At 39.9% G+C, this 23,505-nt stretch overlaps 1 protein-coding gene across 1 annotated transcript; it reads right to left on the bottom strand.

The window, feature by feature from the left end:
- Positions 1-2,290: 2,290 nt before the first annotated feature.
- Positions 2,291-22,429, bottom strand: HRH1 (histamine receptor H1). Its single transcript, XM_026102533.2, has 2 exons — positions 21,605-22,429; positions 2,291-4,085 (listed from the first exon to the last, which is right to left on the bottom strand). The coding sequence occupies exon 2, from the start codon at positions 3,968-3,970 to the stop codon at positions 2,552-2,554; it is 1,419 nt and encodes a 472-aa protein (XP_025958318.1). The 5' UTR covers positions 3,971-4,085; positions 21,605-22,429; the 3' UTR covers positions 2,291-2,551.
- Between the last annotated feature and the right edge of the window lie 1,076 nt (positions 22,430-23,505).

Below are 23,505 nucleotides of genomic sequence, written 5' to 3'. Positions count from 1 at the left end.
TGTATTTTGTTGCTTGTGTAGATATTGCTCCTGCTGTGAAAAAGTCTTAATTCCTGAATGAATTTTGTTGCTTCCATATTGTCTGTGTATTTTGCCATATGTTTTCTAGATTAGAATTCCCTAATTGCAGTTATTCCTACATACTACTTCAGACCACAATCAAGTAATCTCTGAACTTTGATACACTCAAATAGACTGAATTTAACTTTATTCCTGTACCATGTATTTTCCAAACATGAAAGTATCCATTTATTAAAATGCAAAGATACTACAGCTTCATTTAATACTGAATTCTTTAAATACAGCAAGTGACATTCAGATGTTTAATTTGGAGATGGAAAACTGACAGAGGATAATGGTACTTAGCATATTATATCCAAAATTTATGAGCATCATGCAAACCTTATCCCAAGTGTCATATCATGTCACAGTCACTACAAAAGAGGCAGATGTGGGATAGAGAGACTCTAAGTAGCTCAAGATGATTAAGTAAGAACACAGAATTCAGAATTTCTTTTCCAAATATTAAATAACTGTTTTTTGTTTCTGATGTGATATATTACACAGAACATCTTTTCAACTCATCCCACCAAACTCTTGACAGTACTCAGTTAAAAGGTTAAAGTTCCATCAGATCTTTATTGTTAAGCTAACTGAGCAATTTCAGAAACAAGGATATGCTCACTTCATTCTGGAAATTCATCAACATGACAGAATGGCAGTGGGAGGACATTATTTTTACACTGAACCTTGAAAATGTCTCACTAATCTTCTTTCCCAAATGTATGGAAAAGGTTACATAAACTCACCATTATATACATATGTGACTTTGGCTGTTGAAATTTTCTGGTCCTGGTATTTCTTGTTAAAACTAACACCATAAAGACAGTGCTGTAGCAGTGCTGCTCCAAAGGTCAGAAACTCCACAGTGGCTGCTCAAAATGTTTCTTTCACTTAGTTCCATCACAGAAGAACAGGAATGCTTTGCTGTTATGCCACAATCTGGTACTGAGATATTCAAATAATACTGGGCCAGATATCTGTTCTGCCTCGATTTTCCTTCCCCCTCCTCAATCTGTATATGCCTTTAATTGTGGTGTAATTGTACTGATAAGTTGTAGGCTTGGTGATGAGTTAGCCCATTTGACATATGCCACAAGGTACTCTCTTGCTAAAGAACTATGTTTTTTTTCCTTTGGTTGGGAAGAAGTCTATACCTAACTGCACTTACAGAGTGGTGACTGATTCCTATTGTATGACAGAGCATGTCTACTTTTGAGTATTACTGTTTGCCCTTAAAAACAGTTAAACTAATGGCTGAGCAAGTGAATTCTCAAAATTGGTAGCATCAACCTTTGCTGCAAACCTCTCAGTTGAGGTTGCTTTCCAGCTTTTCCAAGTGAAGCTTTCTGCAGATGCATGTTAGTCAATTTGTGGACAAGGCCCTAAGCAACCTGACCTGATGTCAGTTAACCCTGCTTTGAGCAGTAGGCTGTACTAGATGATTTCCTGAGGTCCCTTCCAACCTGAACTATTTGAGTTTATGTGGCTCCTGAAATATGTAACAGCATTTACATCATGATTTATAAAATGCAATTAAATATAAAGTATAGAAAAGGTAAACATACTTCATATATTTTATGTCCTGTTTTGCAAGCTTTAGTTGCTGCTGATGAGTTTGCCTCATTATAATAAGAGTCTGTCTGTTATAAGGATGAATTAGTTTGTGACTGCATGCTTAATTATTTACCTACTTGTAGGAAGAAAAAACATTTATGTTGTCCATAACCTACTACATATGACAAGTTTAGTAACAACAGCATACCCTTCTTGAATAGACAGTGATAGTATGTTGAGTTTGGGAAGTCTTAGTAAAATATCCAGGACCTAAAAATTCTATTTTTTTCATTGAAGTTAACAGATACTAGTGTAAATAAAGGAAGCACGATATCAAAGAGATATAGTATATTACAATATGACTTGACATTTCAAAAAAGTGTGTGATTTGGAGGAAATTATAAATAAATAGGGTAGATTGTCTCAAACAGTTGAAGCTTATCTTTTTGTCTATGCCACATAACTCCTTTTGCAAGGGATCTCTCTTCACAAGCAATGTGTTTCCCATGTTTAAAGCAGTAAGTTAAAAAAAAGAAAAACATAATAATTTGGCCAATCACAGAAACCATATTCTATTTCTTCTGTTTCCACAGTTGAATATTTTATAATCACTGAAGATCTCTATTTGTATTTTCAGCTTTTGTTCTACATGATGAAAGAGGTAATATTAAACTGTAAAGTGTGTACAGTAGTGCAACAGTTCTGAGATTGGCCCCAGGTTTTAAGTATTCCTGATCCGAAATAGTTCCTCTTCAAACATGCTAAATCTAATATATGTATGTTTCCTACTTTTACCAACACTTGTTTATAAATTACAGTTTTCCAAAGCCACCTACATTATTCATGGTGTTTGCTTTTGAAACTGGTATGTTTTGTTTGGTTGAACTTACAAACTCTTCTTCTGGCTCAAAAAAATCAGTCCAAAGATAACCTATCAGGGAATGTGAAGGATCTTTTTGAATGTCTTCTTGAAATTCTCATTACAAAGAGGATAGAGGAATGGATTTAAAGTGGAGTTCACATAGCCAAGCCATATAGTGAACATGTGTAATTTGGAAAATTGTTCATGACCATGGAAAGCTATTACCATATATAACACAAAATAGGGAATCCAGCACAAAATAAAGGCTGCCATTATGACCCCTAACTGCGTCGCTGCTTTCCTCTCCCTGTTCACATGCAGTCCTGGAATGCGCCTTTTGGAATGGCTATGCAGTCTTTGCCATGTTCTCTTCAGGTAAGTCAGTCCTGTGAAATCCTTGTCCTCAGTCTTTCCCTGAGGACTGCAGGCTCCTTTGGGATCAGGATTAGAGTCATTTCTACAGGAAACCTCCTCTGCTGAGGTCTGGTCGATTGATGTATTGCTTAAGTCGCTGTCCTGTGAGCATGGCTCCTCTTCGTTCTGATTCCCCTTTGTAACACACACATACTGCTTTCCTGCTTTATCCAGGTCTGGCTTAGACTGGGCAGTGGTGAGAGGGAAACAGCTCCATCTGAAAACTTTGCCGTCACTCCTGCTATCAAAAGCCTTTGAAGACTTGTTGGTATTGTCTAAATGAAGCCTTGCCTCCATATTTTTTGGCTGAGGGGAGTTGTGTTGTTCTTTGGGAGGGGTGTTCTCATCTAAGATTTGCTTTGGAGGGCAAATCTTTTGCTCATCCTTTGTCTTACTATGATGTATGCTTTTATTTTCTGAGAAAGACCGAAATGATCCATCGATGAGCTCTCGGTGTTGACAGTGTTTTCGGACAGCCCTGAATATTTTAAAGTAGAGCCATAGCATGATGATGGAAGGCAGGTAGAAATTGACAATGGCTGTCAACAATTTAAACCAGGTGACTTCAGAGAATTCAGTTTCACACTTGTTTCCCTGCTTCCTTTTCTCAGTAAAAGCATGCCAGCCTAGAATTGGGATGACCCACAAGAAAGACAGCAACCAAGCCCCCAAAATCATTAGCGATGCTCTCATTTTTGTTCTATACCTGAGATATTTCAGTGGTTGCTGAACTGAACGATAACGGTCTATGCACAATATGAAGAGACTGAAGATGGATGCAGTACTAGCTACATAATCCATTGACAGCCAGAACAAACAGGCTGGTACGCCTAGAAGCCACGTGTGATTTACGAGATAAACAATATTCAGTGGCATAACAGCTGCACCAACTATAAGATCTGCAATGGAGAGGCTGACAATGTACAGGTTGCCTACTGTTTGCAGCTTCTTTTCAGTTTTCACAGCCCACAGTACTAATATATTCATGACAATAGTGATCAGTGAAATGCTACCCAGGAACACACCTAGAGGAGCTGAGTGAGGGTCAGTTGAGGTCTTGGTTGTGTTTTCTGACATCTTTTGCACAAGAGCACAGAGCAAAAATCAGAGAAGATGCCCAGGCCTTGGAAATTCGCTCTTTAACAATCCTGGATGGAATGTTGCTGGATGTCTTTGATTTTTATTTCGGGAACTATGAAAAAGAAAAGAAATATGTTCAATCAGTGTAGTAGTAAAATAAAACTAATTGGTGCTTCAGCTTAGTACTTTCCCTTTTAGGACTTTCTTCCATAAAAAAAAAAAAAATTACAACATTTTACAAGTGGATAATATAAAATGTGAAATGTTATAGCTGCGCTATGAAAAAAACTGGGGCAATTTCCATGAACCAATCCAAAATGGTTTACAGAGGTATCTCATGGGGATCCTCATAATTCCGACCCTGGAATCTAGAGGAGAAATTTCAGTCCTTACTGTCTGAACTTCGTATATTTAAATACATAGCTGATCAGGAACCAAAACATAACCTATATACTGGCAAACCAGTTCAAAGTTGGTTAATAAAATGAACATGTTTTGTATGAAATATTTTTTTTAAAAAGAACAGTGGTGATTTGCAAAATATATCTAATAGTTTGAGAACACAGCAGTTAGGTTTAATTATCCAGCAGTAGTAGGGAATTATTGATAGTAGTGTCACGTGATAAGGTGTTCCATTCAATAAAAAGATTACAGCCAGTATATGCATCTAGCTGATACGGAGACTCTCACATAACTCCTAAGATTGCAGCCACTGCCTATGTTTTTATCTGTAGGCAGCAGTGAAATTACAGGTAACGAGTAATCTCTTTCTACCCAGTTTACGCTTACACAGAAGATTTCAAACATTTAAAGATGGCAACCTTATTTTATTTCAAAAAAAGATGAATAAAAGTTCAGGGAAAATAATAGGATTTTTGAGGATCGATAAGGACCTTGCAACCTCTCAAGTATATATAAATACATGGTCATATATGTACCATATTTCTATAAAAATGTGATTCCTAGCTCATCTTATTAAGCCATTTTTCAGTATTCTCTCTTTTCAGTATTTTTCCCCTCTGTACTAGTTTCCTTTTTACTTTCTATTGGAGATAAAGATTGATATGTACGTTGCTCAATTAAAAAAAATTAACATGTACTGCAGTACAGAAAGTGGACAACCTAGTAAACACACACCATGATGGTCAAATCAAGAAGTTGATGTCAATTGCCTCAGGGACTTTACCGAGAAATTAGTGATCTTCACACCCATATATTTGCTTTTAAATTTATGGCAAAATTAAAAGAGAGCAGACAACTTTAACTGAATCTTCAACTGAAAGAATATGAGCAACTAGATGCATCTGATTAGACAGCTCTATTCAGTTACTTATGAACTGCTTATGCAATAAATCACAGAGCAGGATACAGTCAAATTGTATGTTGCCTGCTTCTCAAACTTCGCGTTTAGCACTGCTGCAGTGAGATAGGGTAGGATTTAGGAACCGATCCGTGGAATTTGGTTTGGCTTTAGGAGTACTTCTGCTCCAAAGAGCACAGGAAGTTCTAGTTTTTCATCTTTTCTTCTTCCACTCTTGGACTTTTATTAAATGCAAAGTTTTGCTTACTTTGTTCATGGAGAAGAGTGGAACACCAAGCATTATGCTTTACAGGCTGTAAAGAACAAGAATGATGTGCAGAAGAAGGTGCAGATCACTTCAGAATGCTAAGAACTAGAAAAATGTTGGATAAGGCATTTGCCCCTTTTCCAAGTGCACATGCTAACAGGTACTTAATATTCATTCTCTGCCTGATAATGTAATTTTCATCAACATAGCATTTGAGCAGTTCATAGTACCTTATGGATTTTATCTTCTCTACTTTATTGGGATTTGGTCATGTACTATTCAATTTTAAAGTAAAAATGAAAAACAGGTCGAAGTGATCTGCTTAACATACAGGAATGTTAGAGTTTGCTAAAAGCACTCGAGGCTCTTTGGGTCCCCAGTGTTCTAACTACTAGACCTTTTTTCCTGTGTAGACTTTGGATATATATTCATTCAGACGCAGTAGACAAGCAATATTGATTTAGAAATCAAATATTTAATTTTTTAACCCTTTAATGCAGTCTAGCAACTTAGTTTGCCTTTGACCTTCTGGCATTGTCTGTTGTAATGAGACCGATTACACCATAGCATCTAATTACTGGCTGGATTGGGACTGTACCCAGTAACAAATATCTACAGTATTAATCACTGAAATAAGCTGGCAAGAACCATTGGCCCTGGTCTGGTGTGAGTGGGTACTGAGGCTTGATTAGGATATTGAAGCTTTACGGTAACACTGCATTTTTCCTGTTGAGTAATTCCTGTTTTGCACATACAGTGTTTTTACAAACATGATTTTGTGAGTATTCTCCCAGCAAGGACAGTGTTGTAAGGCTGTGGGCAGCTTATGTTCTGAACTGTGTTGATGAGAAAAGAAGCTGTTTTAAGAGAGAACTGGAAGAGGAGCTCCACACTTCAGCATGAAATTTGCATACCTAGGACATACTAGGTTTATCTAAAGCCAAATCATACTGTTCGGGAGCTACTTTTTAAAATCCTTATCTGTAACTCAGTTTCCAGAAAAGGAACTATAATAATACTGGATAAATGTGCTTTCATCTTTGGGTGGTTTAACTCTCAATACACTGAGTCAAAGACCACTAACCCAGAAAAGATTTTAAAGAAAACAATTAGCCTTAGATCTTGGATAGCTCTTTAGGATTCCTAAATCCTGATCTCACTGTGAAATGCCTTGCTTAGTTTTTCTTGTTTTAAAAAGCTTCCACAAGCAAAATGAGCAACTGTGATTTGTTTGTTTTTGTATCATGGTGATAAGTTCCTCTTAGAAACAAGGATCTACTGGGAGATGCTAAATGGATGCCTTATTGACTCATTAATGCAGGTGCAGCCTATTAAGCCCTGACTAAGTGGCAATAAGTTTAAAGAAACAGATGCAAAGGTATCTCTTATCGGTACATTTTAGAGCAACTACAGCTATGATAAGGAAAGTCTAGCCCAGAATAAATTTTTTTTTTTGTTAGACAAAGTTTAAGGCAAAAAGTAGGATTTGATTTCAGATGACATATGTTGAGCATGTTCCAGTGATGTTTTTTCTAATTGTTTAGGCCTTGAAAGTATTAATACATTCAAGGTTTGATTAATTTTTCTGTCAAAGGCTTACTTCTCTGTAAGAAATACTCAGAATAACCTGAAGTTAAGTTACATTGTGTACCTGCCAAAGTGCACACATAATCTTATAAGACTGCAAAAAAGAACTACTTTTATGTTATAGCTGCCTGTAGTTTTACTTGTTGCTTCTGTTTGTTTTTCCCTCTGCTTTGCAGGAGATAAACTACTCAGTAATCCATGTTTAGCCTATCCTTGGCAACTCTTAGGTTATAAGAGATATCTGTGATTATCTAGATCAGCTGGCCTAGGGTGTCCTTGAAACAGTTGCTCTATGAAGTATTATATATGTTGTATCTTTGTGTATATAGATAGCTAGATCTTTCTGTTGTTAAAATGTTTCCAGGATGGTGAATTTGTCACAGCTGTTGTTAAGTTACTCCAATGGTTAACTAGCCGTAGTGTTTAAAAATGCATACCTGACTTTTGAGCCTCAAACTCTTACAAGTGACTCTTGTTGGAATGGAGAACTTCCTTATTTATCTTTTGTGTCTTATGCAGATATTCTATTGGCTGTGATTAACTCTCCAAAAAGAAAATAGAGGGCTGTCCAAAAGAGAGCTCTTGAAACCTCAGCGGTAATAATGTACCTTTCAGTCCTTTATTGCTTCCTGTCTCTTCTCATGTCAACTCTGGATGTCAGACTGAGCTGTAGTAATCCAACATCAATACTACTCATGCCAAGAAAGAAAATCATCTTGCTACCCAGCCTCTTATATGCCAGTGTAAATCTTTTGTTTCTTGTTTCTTTGTCTTTCCTTTTCTGACCAGAAGAGCAAGATAAATCCCTGGATGAAAGGCAAAGAAAGCAAAGGAAGAAAATTACACTGGAAGCTAACATTGATTATTAGCCATGGTTGAAGTTCTCGCTCTTTTTCGTCCTCCTATATTACCATTTCCTACTGTGGCTTCTAGTGTCCGTGTTTGTTTGTGATATGGTTTGACACTTTGGTATATACAGACTTCTATTTCCTTGTGTTAGTTGTTCTGTATGCATTACCTATTATTAAATACATATGTCTAAGTTTCTTTCTGAAACCTTGTAGTGCCTGAAAACTGTCATCTTCCCAGTTACTGCTGAATTATTACACAGTAAAGGATCAAGGATACTCCTTGAAGGACTCTGAAGGAAATGCAGTCACTTGATAAACAGTGCATGATCACGGACTTAAGTTAAAACTAGTTATGTAATGTCTTTGTGTGTGCCATATTTACTTGCTATTACTGCTGAGGAAGCTAGATCAGGTCTCAAATACATGGCACAAAAATGCCAAGAAATCATTTTCCCTCCATTTATATGTCTGTCATCTAATCCAGTAATCTCTTTTAAAGATGCATCGGGTAGTGAGTTTTGTATTTTTGGTTTTCTTTTTCTGGTTTTGGACAAGATTTAGCTTATAGCAGCTGCTATATAAAGCATACCTTTTTAATTTAAAAAAATTAATTTCACACTTTCTAGAAGTCCAAATACAAGCACAAGGATCCATGAATCTGGGTCGTCTTGTTTACTGCTGACACAGTATTGATGTTCTTTAAACTTTAAGGCATTTTGTCAGTGTTCCAAGAAAGAGCTTAATATTTAAGTTAATCTGTCTTTTAGCATCTCTTGTTGCTGTAGTTTTTTGGATGGAGGTGGAAAGGAAAGGGAGTGCTGTAAATCTCAAGCAGTTCAATAATCATTCAGTTTTAGGTATTGGAATGGCCTGTGTTACCTGTTTTCAGCTTGGTGAAACTGTATGTATAAATACCTGAGTGTCATCTTAAGTTGGGTCTCATATTTCTCATTGAGCAAAGCATTATTTTGTAAGTTCTGTGATGACAATGAAAAAAATAGAATACCTTCGAGATAGATAAATAGTAACTGGGGATTCTGCCCCTGTCACCAGGGTTTTCCTCCTCCTCCCCCTGCCCCAGCCTGGCCAGCTTGCATTCTGTGGAAGGAACAAGAAAACCTTTCCCTAACGGCATCCTCAAGCTCTTCAAGCTGTTTCTCTGCCTTGATTGCTGTTATGGTGAACACTAGGTACAGATGTCTACCTCTGACTTTTTCTTATTATCCATATATGCAAGATCTAATGGGCTACTCCTTCCTTAATGATAGCCACCTGTTAGTTTGCAAATAAGTTTAGTGCTGTAAACAATAACAAGTTCTTATGTTTATTTTGGGATGCATACATGATGGTTCCTAGAAAATATCTTAATAATAATCTAGACTATCAGGCTGTAATCTAACTATTCACATTCTTGCCATGTAAGAAGCAAATGTCTCAAGATATGTAGAAAAACTGCTGGGAGGAGCATCTATGACCTTTTGTGGTTCTTCTGCCAATTAAAATGCCTAATGAACACCTCTGAAACAGGTTATAATAGGTGCGATTGAAATGCATTTTTCTAACATTGAAGTACTAAATAATGCATCTGGCAAGCCTTTGTACCTGCTGTACTTGCTTTGCTGTAGTGTTTGAAAAATTTGTGTTTACTTTAGTTTCATCAGTATAAAGAACTGAAGAGTTGCCACATTGGCAGGGGAAGATCTATAAGCTTTTTATGCTTGTGATTGCTAGGGAAACTCCCTGATGTCATTCAGAAAAATGGACAAAGGAAACAAGATGGAGTAATGACTGTGGGTAGTGTGCTCTAACTGCTGTGTAGGATGTTCTGTCAGTCTGCAGTAATACTTGTATCTTCAGATCCCTTCATATGCAGCATTTCACTGTTTGTGTGTATGTACATCAATTTTTTTGCTTAGCTACTTGCTAATCTGATTTCAGAAACTACTTCAATGGCAAAATGGGCAAGTCAAGACATAGATCTAGTGGCAATGACAGGGAGAAAGACAACAGAGCAGTAGTGCATTAATGTGTAGATGGTTCAAACAAAATTGTACAACAGTTATCATACTGAGACTTAAAATCCTTCTATTCCAGTGATTGTGGATTCCTAGGGAATAAGCCTAGAATTGGTATTAGTCTCAATATTTTTCAAAATCAAGTTTTAATACTTAGTGTTGTTGCTATATAGTGTTGCTTACTAACTAGAAGGGGATGGGGGGGTAAAAAAAAAGGATGTTTAAGGAAAGAATAAGAAGGCCCTTGAGGGTTGAGACCAAAATGGCCTTATTTCTCAGATTCTTTGTAGTGACTTCCTGTATCACTCTATGCAAACTTCCAGCTGGTTTTAATTAAGAAAATACAATGCACTTTGTTCCAAATCTGCTTGAATACTGTTATTTGTGATGCTAAAGATGTTAAGATTGAGCGATGCTTATGGCTTTCCTTCTCTTGGTATGTCTCATCTCTGTACTTTCCAAACAGTCCCTGCCTGAAAGACTGTAGCCTAGCACCAGAGGTGGGGATGGCTGGCTTGTAAAGTGCTTCCAACAAAGTCTGAGTTTTACTTTCTGAAGCTATTTCAAAGAGCCCTTCTGTATCTTTGATAATCACATTAACACAGATATGTAAATTCATAACTGGTCTTTGAGCCAAAGATGAAGATATGACAGTCTTAAGGAGAGGAAATTATACTTTTCAAATGATCTTCTAACTGAAAATGATAAAAGAACCCATGCAGGTGAATAAGAGTCTATGGGGCCAAAGGTCTGCTCACAACACTGGCTGTATCTGAAGGATTTTTTTTAATGGCCTTTTAAAGGTGGTAAAGGGAAAAAGGAGGCATGTGAGGTCTTTTCCAGAAAGAAAGATAATTATACCTCCAAAATGTGCAGGTGCGGGGAAGGGAGGGGGGAGGATCTGTCAAATTTTGTATTCTGCACGCAAGTTACTTCTCTTGATTGACACCCACAACCCTAGCTTCCCTGCTTTGACCACTACTTTATATGCATTTGTCATGTAATAACGTGGGTTCTTCCTGATGCATTGAGTTGGACAGAATCCCCATTTGACATGCAGGGGCCCTGAACTGGAGGAGAGGATGCCAAACTGGGGTGAAGCATGTGTGCTTCATGCTGGGGCTGCATGGTGAGAGGCTAAGTCAGGATCCAGCCCTGCTAGAAGAAAATGGTGTATCGTTTGATCTTGGAGCCTTGGCCATAACAGCCAGTGGTATTCTGAATTTTAGTATTTTCCAAGTAACTGCACAAAATGGCAGTTGTCACACAATTATTGACTGCCTTGCATCATCTAAACTGAATGTTGTGTAGAGCTGCAAATTCCTTTAAATGTATATTTGGTTGTAGCAGCCTGTCTGATCTTCATGAAGAGAAAAATGCTCCAGAATACATTTCCATTATTTGGCTACCCTAGCATGTTGTGTTATCACTGGCTTCTTCTTCTGTGAAATCCACAGAATTCACAACACAAATATGAATCTTGATTATTACCCCCCCCCCTTTCTTGGATAAAATAAAAGGATGAAAAATAGCACAGATGCTCTTCTGTAAGTTCCCCCCCCCCCCCCCAACTGCTAGCCATCTTTCTAATCTAGGCAAGAATATTACAGGGTATCTGCAGAGAGAGAGCTTGTTATTAGCCTTACAGAATATAATTAAATTTTGTGTCTTCAGACCAAACAGATGGGGAGTGCAGAGCAACGGAGCTACCTGAGTTATGAAGTGGACTAGAAACAACTGCACTTGACCTACTGTGTCATCTCGGGAAATAAATAGTCCTTATGTCCTGGGCTATGCCTGCAGTATCCAGTATCTCCAGTGAGCATGGTCCTAAGCTACCAGCAGCAGCAGCAGAGGCTATAGCCTGCACTTTTGCCCTCAAGACTCAAACTTTTTGAGTAGTAAGAAATGAATAACTATTGAAAAACAAGCAAATCCTTTGTAAATTAAGTTCTTATTGTGTGTGACTCTGCAGCAGGGAAGATGGTAGGCATCTATTTGAGTTTTGCTGCCATGGAAGCCTCTTAAAATAGTACTCATCTGAGAGCAGAACATGAATCACTGTTTTTTAACAGCTCAGTAATTCTCCAGTATGCTAGTTTTGAATAAATCACTGCTGAATGTCTGCCTATATACAGAATAAGTAAGTATTCACTGACTGCTTTCTGGAGCTGTGGCTGAACAAGGCTATCAGCTGACCACTAAACACAGCAATGCTTGGAAACACTCCTCTGTGTTAAAAGAACTCTGCTCTTACTCCCTTCTAAAACACTTGATTTTCTCATAATCCCTAGGCAGTGCTTGTCAGTATTCCAGGAATATTCTTGCTAAATAGCAAATGAAGAACTTGATAACCTGCCTGCTGTTACCATTTAGATGACCTACTGTCTCAATCTAAAAAGGATCAGGTCTTTTCAAAAAAGTGTTTACAACTATTGAGAAAAGACTGGATTGCATCTACACTTGAGTGTCTCTTGTAGTTTGAAATGAGAAGACTGAGTAATCTGATGCCTCACTGTTTGGCCACTCAAATCTTACTAATCTTCCCAAATTCCTTCCCCAACGTACTTTCTTTCTTCTTAAGGCCACTGAGAGTGAAAAGTGAATGCTTTATTATATGAACCAACAACCCAACCTGACCTGTAAATATTTCACTCCATGTTTAAATTATGATTCTTCTTTTGTGTGAAGAAACTTCACACTGATCAACTTCACCAAATCAACTGATTTGGACATCTGGCTGTCTAGTTCTTCATAATCTTGTGTTGTATATATCTGGTTGCAGAGGCTTTTTAGTGGATCTTGATGTAAATACTGTCTTGGAGAACAGTGAGACCAGAAATAAAATAGCAGATGGACACTACTGCAGCTGCACAGAAGCAGATGCAGAAGCTGCTTTACAGCTTAGAATGCACAGACAAAATTACTGAGAGTTCAGAATTGGTGATCTAAGTATTGATCTGAGGAGTTGGACACCTTGCAAAATGGTGCAGACTCATCGTATCCCTGTGGTGACTGGCAGGGGTACTATGCCTGGCAAGGGTAAAGGCAAACAGGCAATTTCTGGAGTCTTCTCCACACCTGCCTTTCCGAAGAGAGTGAATGATCTATTATTACTATAATAGTAATAATGATCTATTACTTCTATAGCTGTAATCACTCTGCTCTTCTTCTCCTGGTTCAATCACTTGTCTAAATAATGCAGTGAATAAGTTGTATAGTACTAGATCAAGATCAAAGTTGAATAGAAGAAATAACGGAATTACTTTCACGCTCTTAATATATATTTACACAAGTATCCCTAGGGATGGACAGGCAAACTGAAAGTTTAGAGTAAGTGCACATGGCAACTCATTTTAAACCACAACAGCCTGAGGCTTATTGAACTCGTGTCCCCACTTCTGTTCTGAATGTGCATAATTCTCTCATGCTCAGAGCATGGGGGATGGCTGAATGCAGTATTGCAAAGGGACTAGAAGAAGGTCATCACATCTGCCTCGTTATACAGGAACTGTATTGCTTACCTGTTGCCGGGTCCGTGACTTCAAATTTATGCTTATTCCTCTAACCTTGGATAGTGATGTTATAAAGCAGACCTTATGAACAGCCAGAAGACAAAATGCTGAGCCTATCGTAAAGGGTACTTTAAGTTTTTTACTAACTGTGTGAAGCCTTTCAAGAAAAAAAAGGTGTTCGTGATATAACTGTATGATATACTGAATTTGTAATTTGCTTATGTAGGAAAAGCTGTGAGGATAGTTGTGTGTCTGTATATGTGTGTGTATGTGTGTGTGTATATATATATATATATATATATATTTCTTTTTTCAGTCCAGTGGTTCTACTGTGCTGTTGCCCTTTTTGATTCCTATAGCTGTACATTAGGGTATAAACTGTCAGGATTGCAAATAAACACTTCTGCTTTTCTTTAATTGAGGAAATACTCAAACTGACTGAGGAAATCATTCAAACAGCACGAGAATGTTTGGGTGGACTGAAATAGTTTGAAAACATAAGTGAAAGTTCGGCTTTGTAGGTGATGCTTGAATTGACTGAACTTGTTATTTTATTTCTTAGCTTTTACAAAATTGCTATAGTTGTTGCTACAGCCACACACATCAATCAAATTGCCATCCAGCATGTTGCTGTCAACACACAGCTTTTTCTGATTTGCTGTTCTTCATGCTTGTTTTATTTGGTTGGGGGTGCTCACTTTACTAAGAATGAAATTACCTACAGTTTCAGCTATTTGCCATCAAAAAGCTTAGACCTCCACAACCTTCTTAAATAAAAAGCAAATGTTTTAGGCTGAAAACACAAATTCTCATGTACAGTCATGGTAACCTGTTATAGACACATCATCTTGACTCTAACTTTTTATAACAAGGAAACAACTGTGTAAGGAAACTGTATTGATCTATTAATTGTCACAGCACTGTCTGAGCTCAAATCTTGATTAGGCTGCTGTACCATGTCTGCTTGTGAAAAGGCTTCTCTCCTTCACAAATAACTAGTCTCTTTTGGCAGCCTGACCTTTTGCCCCCCTTACTGGTTTACCGTGCTCTGCATTGGATTAAAAATACTGAAACGGATCCTACTTTTAATCTTCCTCCACTCCACTGTGACCCTTGGGTGACTACTAAATGTATATGTTGCTGTTGGGCTTTGAGGAGTGGTGGTGGGGGAACACTTAGCTCTTCATTCTATGCAGTGCCAACAAACACGCTCTTTTTACTACAAAAAAATTTCTCAGAGGTCATTACAAAGTGCTGGTAGATAAATAATTCTAAACTTTTCCATTTCAACAAAGAAAACTGGTGTGAGCCATTCATATTAGCATATTGCAGTAGTTTACCTTTGCTGACCTTGTACGCTTTTAATTTTAAAATAATGTGCTGGGCTGCTCATACATTGGAGCAATTCAGTTGGTCGCAGCACGTTCCCTTGACATGGCAATGTGGTCATTGACCTTTCGACCTAGTGTACAGTTTACCTTCTCTATTATGAATGCATATGACTGCAGGGGGACTGGACACACTACTATAAAGTGTCAAAACCAAATTCATTTGGTAAAAATGGGAGCTAGAAACTTCATGGTACAAATGCAGCTTTAGTCTCAAGCAATTGAAAGTGAGATGTTTATCTCTCAAGTTGTGTATGCACAAGGATATTGATCCAAGATGGTTGGACAGGGAAAGTATGATTTACTTATTGCGTATGGCTTGTTTACAAGAAACTACTTGTAAAAGAAATTCTGAAACAAATCTAATCCAAATCAGTTATTTAGTGTAAACTGATACTGACTTGGGATCCTTTCATCAGGTCTTATGTTTCTGTTCTTGGGCACAGCCAAACACAGCCAGTTGGTTTTGAAGTCTAGACTCATGCTAGAAGGGCCAGCTCTTGAGCGAAGACTGATAGTAGAAATACTCCTGTGGAGGTTCTTGCTGTCATTAGTATAACTAGAGCTCCATCAAAGCTCTCTTCCTTGAGAAAGTGGAGTCTGTCCTGGGAAAATCTTTGTTCTGTTTTGATCTTGCTATGTGTTCCTATACCTCCCTGTTCTTCATCTATTTTGATAAACTTGAATATTTGTTCTCCCCAGATAACAAGAAATGTGACTTGTAGAGTATGGTTTACATAAATATGATGCTGAGAACTGTATGCGAGTCCAGAAGTATGTGCTACAGTGTACAAGAAAAAAAATTAAACCTAGGAACACGATGGTTGGTAGGCATATTCTTGGAGCAGTATCAGTCTGACTATCAGAAATGGAAAGTGAATCCAAAATACAAGTATATGTTAGTCTGAGGAAGTGTGCACATAACTAATATGTAATACGCTGCAAAATACCAGATCTTCTTTCAAAAAAGAAAGTAGGTAAGTTCTCCCTCACTATCTAAATAAAGTGACATACCCCCAAAAGTGAAGCTTTTTGTACATTTAATATGCCTTCCTGTGTAGAGAAATATTCTTGTGACTAGAAAACTGATGGCAATACTACTGGCAATAGTAGTATTTAATTGTACCAGTATAAAACTGATGCATGTCCCAATTAAGTTGCAGAGGTGAACATATGATTTAATGCTATAGTAATGCATTACTCTAAATATGAAGAGGCCAGGGCAAGACAGGAAGCTAGATGCCAAGACCAAATTCAGTCCTGTGAAGTTTGGCTTGGTATAAAATGGTTACAACACAAAGTCTTTTTACAGTCCTTGTGCAAGCCGCAGCTGCTGTGCATGACTGCTGAAAAGATGATCGAAAGAACAGTAGGCCTGACTGAAGGTAGCGTACCTGATTTCTCCCTGCCTTGTTTCTCTGCTTTTAATGAAATGTCTTTGATTAACAGCAATGAGTAGTGGTTCTGGTGGAGCTTCTAAAACTTATATTACTAGTGGAAGGTTAATAAGTAGTATTGAAGGGGAAAAATAAGTCTTTTCAATATTTTCTTCTTTAAAGAGTACTTACCACTTGTATGCAAGTCTTACTCTGTGCATACTATTATCTACAAGCAATTTATCATCAATACTCTCAGCTTTCACGTAGTCTTCATGGATAAGTCCCTTAAAACTGTTTTTTTTCCTGGTGGCTTTATGGCACTGACTTGACTACACATCTTCCCTTTCTCTTTTTCTGTTTCTTCTCTTCAGAAGATACAGAACTCACTGCTGAAAGCCTAAATGAATTATAGAATTCTGCAGTTTTACACAGTATCTACTAATTCATGACATTGTTTAGGGTTCTTAACTTTTTTGATAAATGAAGAATTGAATTTTTGGGAGCATTATTTTCAATGCATAATTAAGGACAGAGCTTCTGTGTCTTTGAAATCTCTACATGTATGAACTTGAGTTCATATGTTGCAGATCATATTCTGCATAACTGAATTTTCATTATTCTAATGCTGATGTATTATACAGTCCTGTTATGTAGCTACTAGAGACATAAACCAGAAGTTGAAAGGAGGCATGAAAAACAGAGGGAGGGTATATGAAAGTGTATTGTTCTGTGTCAAAGCCACGACATTGTCTTCTACCTGTCCTGTGTTTCTGTCTCTCTGAGATTCACCAGATCTTTCCTGATCCATTCTCAGTTCTTAGTTTAGAGAAGAGGGTGGGGGGGAAAGTAATAGCTGCCCTGTAGGATTTGCATGAGATCTACAGGAATAATATCAGGAAACAATTATTAAAAGTCTCCTGACGTTCAACTACTGACAGAACCTTGGCTAGGGAAACACTTCTTCCCCCCCCCCCCCCCCCCAATAAAAAGCCCTGATGCATTTCATAACCTAGATAGTCTTAATTTACAGGAAAGCAGTTACAGGCTCATCATTAGCAGAACCAGTGAATATGAAAGATTCTTTGCTGAACATCTTGAAAACAATTTAGGAAAAGGAAAAACAAATGAATACTGTAGCTACTTAACTGAAAAGAAGGGGGGTGGGAAACCCAAGCAAACCGGTATTGGTTTTCAGTATATGGGTCCTGAATTAACAAATGGAGTAGTAAATTCTATGAGTAGCATATAAAAGTGAGATCAAGTTATGTTTAATACTATAAACCAACTTAAATTTCGTCTAGTAGCAGTTCTACTGTCTCGGCTACTTTATTTGCCCTTTATTTTCTGGGTCAAAGGACATGGATCTACTATGACCCTATGTCATTTGACCCAGCAAATAGAGTGCATGAAATAACATCCAACAAGCAGAGTAAAAATCTCATCTAATCTAGTGAAATAGTCAATACTAGGCTACATGGAGCTAGGTGATTACTTAGCTTACTATTTAATCTAAGAGAACAGCTAAGCTTTTGCTTCTGTATGTAATAAAATTTAAAAAGAACTCCATCTGGGGAGTCCTCAGCAGAATGCTTGCAGCTTGCATTTTTAAAATGGGGGTTAATGATTGTATCGCTGGCAGCTCTAATCCACGCTGAAGAATACAGGCTTAAAACAGAGCTGAGTTGTGTGATGGGGATTGTTTTTGCTTGTTTTGTTTGTTTGTTTTAATATTCATAGTCCTCGATAGAGTCAATAATAATAGGCAGATCTTCTGGAGTATTACGTTTTAATTTTTAATGATGACACATAAACCAGGGTAGTCTGAAAATGTAGTTTCAGTATCTTTCACCTTCTGGTTGCCTGAAGTGAGAACAGGAAACTCCCTGGACATCTTCCAAGCTGTGTAGTGCTACCATCTTCTGATGACTGACCATTCATTTCTATATACTAACACTGAATCTTCTCAAGTCTAACTTTCTATTGATGTATATGTGTTGTGGTCAGCAGCATAATGAACTGCTTAAAAAAAATTTCTGGTCACTATTGCACTAAAAAAAAAGGTATTTACAATCTGTTCCCTAAAAAAAAATGTATTTTTAACATCTGTGTGTCTTCTCCTGAAATTATCGAGAGAGATGTACCTTTTTCCCCTGCTCTGCCTGGCTTTTTTGATCGACCCAGCACTGGTCCTGTATGAGCATGAAAACCAAAAGACCTAACAGAAGATAGACATGTTCCAAAGAAAGTTCTGACCTTTAAAATACAAGCTCAGAATCCTATTAAACTCTTGTTTCAGTGGCTCAGTCTGCTGCCCAAAGTCGTCTTAAATGTCTTTTTTTTTTTTTCTTCCCATGACAAAAAGACTGATCTTGTTCCTATGGTTCTCATATGGATGACTTTTTTTCCTCCCAGAGATTTGGAAAACTCCCATCACGACTATAATCTTAAAGCTTCCAGATACGGTATTAATTTGCCCTCCTAGCCTAAACAGACTGCTGTAGTAGTCTACTTCAGCATAAATTATCTATATCAATGTGATCTCTTAACAAACTGGTATTTAAGGACTTAAGTACTGCAAAATGCTGAAGTCTCATCTTCCAAGTATTCTTATTTCCATTACCTGTCTATAAAAAAAGAGACTTTTGCTTTGAGAGCTAAATACTTTAGTAACTGTTGTTACAGATGAAAATTCATTTGTACTTTGTTACAGTAACAAGGCTCTGATGCAAAAGTGACTAGCCGTAAAAGCTTGTACATAACCGGAATTTGGCAGTGCTATCCTGTCTCTAAGGCTGAGTAGCCACAGCGGTGCCTTCTCCCTGGGAATCTGTTCTGTAACTGGAATCTCCAGCTTGCTGAAGTACAGGACATATTTCAAGCAAGGTTAGCCTGGTATCTTCAGAGTTTTTGGATTCTGTCTTGTGTTACTTCTTATTCCAATCCTTGCCCTACAGTAAATCTGGCTGTATTTTTTTAAAATGTTTCTGCATCAGAACTACAGTACACTCATTTTTAAATATTATTGCTCAATGAGTTTTGTCTGTTTCTCCCCAAGTAACTCAGTGAATCATTGTCAGAGAGACAAAAAAGGAATGTGTGCAAACAAGAGTTGTTAGTGCTTTAAACACTGGGGCTGCATACTGATACTCCATCTGCTGTTTGCTCTGCACATGACTGGCTTCCAATAGAAACAACTGGGTGTAGATAAAGGAAGCTTCACTGCTCAATAGAGAATGCATTAACCACTCGTAAAATCTGACAAGCCCAGCTATGATTAACTTCTCTGAATTCTGGGAAGGAAGTGCTAGAAACGTGGAGTCAACTTGCATTTGTTTTATAACAAGAAAAGTGAGGTAACAACAATGAAGAAGGATTTCTTAGGATCCAAATCACATCCATGAAGATACTACTTCTTTTCTGTAAGCTCTTACTATATATATTAAAAAACCCAATGTTGCTGTTCTTCTAAAACAAACAAACACAAAAACCCCCCAAACCCCTTTAGAGCCCTCCTCTCCTTAGAACTAGTTTCTGGTCAGGATAAACATCAACTAGTTTATAATCATGCTAATACTGTAATTCATAATATGAAATGTCTTCATAATAACAATTAAGATCTATAAAACAATCTAGGCCATAGAGTAGTGTTTCCAATAGTTTTCAAAAAACAGATTGAACTCTGTGGGCTCAGAGAAACTCAGATGAATAGCCTGGACCTTTGTGAATCTTCCTTTAAAAAAAGGCTAGAGAAGTTTTGATCAGTGAGAAATTTCTTCAGCAATTCAGTGAAATGAACTTGTCTAAGTGAACTTTCAGTGCTTTTAGGCTATAAGCAAGATTTCATTACAAAAATGCACAGATTTGTCTAGAATAGAAACCTTTCTGTGTAAAATCCTAGTCGATGTGAGAACTCACCTGTCCTTGTACTGTTAATCAATCAAAGTAAACCCCACTTAGTGAAAGGCTTAACCCTAGCTCACTTAAATGTATTAACGTACAACACAATTTCTTCTCTGTCTCTAATAGGAATATGCATTGAGCTGTCTCTTAAACAGCCAGTAAACTCAGAGCAGGAATATCAATTCCTTCATATTTTAGTAATAACTCTTTTAATGCTTCAAGTCCTCATCTTTTTTTTTTTTTTTTAATGCATATCTGATATGCTGAATTTGACCACTTCCCACCGCTCTCCAAACAGGTTTAATGTTGATTGTTGGATTTTAAGCAGATGATGGAAACGGAGCACAAGTCCCGCAGGACAGTGGAACCCAGGCTCTCTGACAGCTAGAGAGCCTGACGCCTCGCGGGCGAACAGGTTGGAAGCTGCTTATCCAGGAAGCCCAGTTCCTCTCCATCATTCCTGCCCAGTGTCTGTGAAGGGAAGGCTGGAGAGGCTACATCAGGAACCGCTCACGGTACAGGCTTTAGAGCTTGTTGTGTCCCTACTAGACCCTCTCCTCCCGTTCTCCGCCCTCAGGATGGAGTGGATTTTTACATATTTGAGAAATGCTACCATGTCTATATGGGAACGAACGCATCTAGAATTTTTCACTACCTGGAAAAGTAAGATGGTTTGTTTTAAGGAAGAAACAGTGACTTGAGTGGCAGGAAAGGAAGATTTGCCCGAATGTTTAACTCCCTGCCTGCCCCCCCCCCCCTTCTGAAAACGGACAGCCCTCTGCCTCATCCTCCCCCCTCCTCAGCCAGATGCTCTTTCAGGGATACCTTTGGTTTGTCAAAAGAAAGATGCATAAAATAAAAGCGTAAGTATTTTAGGGATACAACAGAAACTCACGCTAACCCTCTTTATCCGAAGTAGCTAGTGTGGCAGTGTAGCTGCATAGAGAATCCGGGCTTTCCCGGAGCCGCCTGCTTCCCCCTTTCACCTGAACTCCTGCTCTGAGCTCTGCCGCTCGCTGCATGGGGGGGCCGGGCCGGGCCGGGCTCGGCTCGGCTCCCGCAGCCGGGGCTGGGGCCCGCTCTGCCGCTCTGCCGCTCAGGGACTCATGGACAGGCGCGGCCGGGCTCGGCACGGTGGCACCGCTGCCCTGCTCACCGCGAGCGAGCACAGCCCGCGTGTGCGCACCGGCGGCCCGGGCTGCCGGGCGTTGCCGGGGAGCAGTCTGCGCTGGAGCTCTTAATGAGCACCTGGGACGAGCCCTTAAAAACGAGGGGGGTGCTTGATTGTTTCCGTCTCCCTTCCTCCCCGCCCCGTCCTCTGCAAGGCTGCCGCGGCCGGGGAGCCGCGGTCCTGCCACGTGTCCCGGCGCTCCTCCGCGCCCGCCGAGGTGAGCGCGGCCCCGGCCCCGGCCCCGGCCCGGCACTCACCGAGCAGAGCGAGGCGGCCAGCGGGCCGCATCGGGTCCGGCAGCGCCGCGGCGTCGGGCAGCCCGGGCCGGGCGGCGGCGCAGGGGTGCGGAGGACCGAGGCAGCCGCGCTCCTCGTTGCTCCCCGTCGTCGTCCTCTCGCTTCCCAGCCGGCATCCGCGTCCCGGGGCGGGGCTGGGCTGCGGGGCTGCCGGCCGGAGGCTTTGCCCCCGCCGCGGGGCAAGCGCTCCCCTCGGTTCGCGGGCAGCCGCGCTCAAGCGCTGCCTCGCCGCGGCTTTCTCCGCCGCGGGCCAAGTGCGCCGGCCTCAGCCCCGCGCTCCGAAAATACTCGCAGCGCCCGTGGGGCGGAGGCGGGTCCGTGCCGCGGCCAGGAGAAGGCGGTGAGGGGCGGCTGCCAGGGGAGGGGGCCGGGGTCGCCTCCGGGAAGCGGCAGCCGCTGCGGGTTCCCCTCGGAGGCGGCTCACGTGGTGGCCGGGGCGGCCGGCCGCTGCTCGCCTCGGCTGCCGTTCGCTTTTTCTTTCCCCCCGGGATGACAGAAGTCGCAGCCCGAGGGAGCAGCTTGGCGGGGCCAGCGGAGCCCTTGGCTCTATTCCGGTCCGTGATACGCAAATGGCTTTAGCCCGGCAACGTGCCGAAGCCCTCAGGGTAGCTCCGGGCGCCGGCACACGAAGTATCTGTGGCAATTCAGAGCGCTTCCGTCTGCGGGAGGGGAGCTGCGTGGCGGAGCGGGGGCGCGTTGCCGGCAGCAGCCTGCGGGCAGGCAGGGAGCGGATCCCGGGCTCCGGGCGCCTCCTCCAGCCGCGGGACCATCGCTCCTGCCTTGAGAGCGAGCCTGTTTTTAAACAGCTCCCTGTGTGTTTGTGTTTCACACAGCGGTCCTGCGAAATTGGCTTAAGACCTGGAAAATCTCAAATGCATGTCCTGCTGAAATATAGCTTAGCTGAGTATTTTTTCATAATTTCGGTGTGTCCAGTACGTCTGTTCCCATTAAGCATATGCAGTTTGTTTTGCCAAGGAGAGCTACTAACTTGCCTCCTTTCCCTCCGCTGTTTAAAATCATGCTGACTTTTTCCTCTCATTCTTTTCTGTTTAGAAATGTACTGCCCAAAACCCATGCTTAAGGGCCATATATGAATTAAAAAAGAATATTTCTTGATATCTTACGTAAGTTATAACGAGTTGATGTAATGATGTTTTCACAAGGACCATAGCGAAGTGCTTAGTTATTGTTGTGTCTGTAGAACCAGTGAACAGCAGCATAAACTTTGAACAAGTTTTTTCCCATCGGCTACTGGGAAAATAGGGAAATACCCGTATCCCTGCATTCAGACTAGGAAGACACTACTTTTTGGCAAAGGATACTGCTGTTAGTGTTGCAGTGTTACGGTCATAAACTACTTCCTCTATGCTACTAAGGCAATCTTTTTGCTGTTTGCTCTTGAATGAAGTGAGAACTGTCTCATTACAGATATGATGAAAACAGTTCCTTGACAAATGTGTGCTCGTGTTTTGTATAGATCTTCTTTCCTGTAGAAATTTGCTCTTGCAGGTGGTCAGAGCAATCCTGTGCGAGAACCTGTTCTTTGTTAGTGCTAGGCAGTACCTGACTCATGCTGAGAGAGGGCTTTAAAGCTGTGCTTTACAATCATTTTGCAACAGGTTGCTTTCAGGTTTGCACCTGTTTATAAAGTTAATTGAGTAACAAACAACTTTTGTGCTACCGGCTTATACTTATCCATTACCTGGTTAATAATGTTATGCTTTGCTTCTACAGCAGTTTGATATTCAGTCCCCTTTGGAAAAGTGTTGCAAGTCAGTATGTTTATAACTTTCCCTGTAACACCTCCTTGCAATGGTTCTGTGTGTTTATTCTCCTTTTGACCTCTTCCATACAAACACATT

Source organism: Dromaius novaehollandiae, chromosome 12 (assembly GCF_036370855.1).
Source record: "Dromaius novaehollandiae isolate bDroNov1 chromosome 12, bDroNov1.hap1, whole genome shotgun sequence".
Classification (NCBI taxonomy): Eukaryota; Metazoa; Chordata; class Aves; order Casuariiformes; family Dromaiidae; genus Dromaius; species Dromaius novaehollandiae.
The sequence above is the reverse complement of the archived record's forward strand: the minus strand, read 5'-3'. Positions and strand labels throughout refer to the sequence as shown.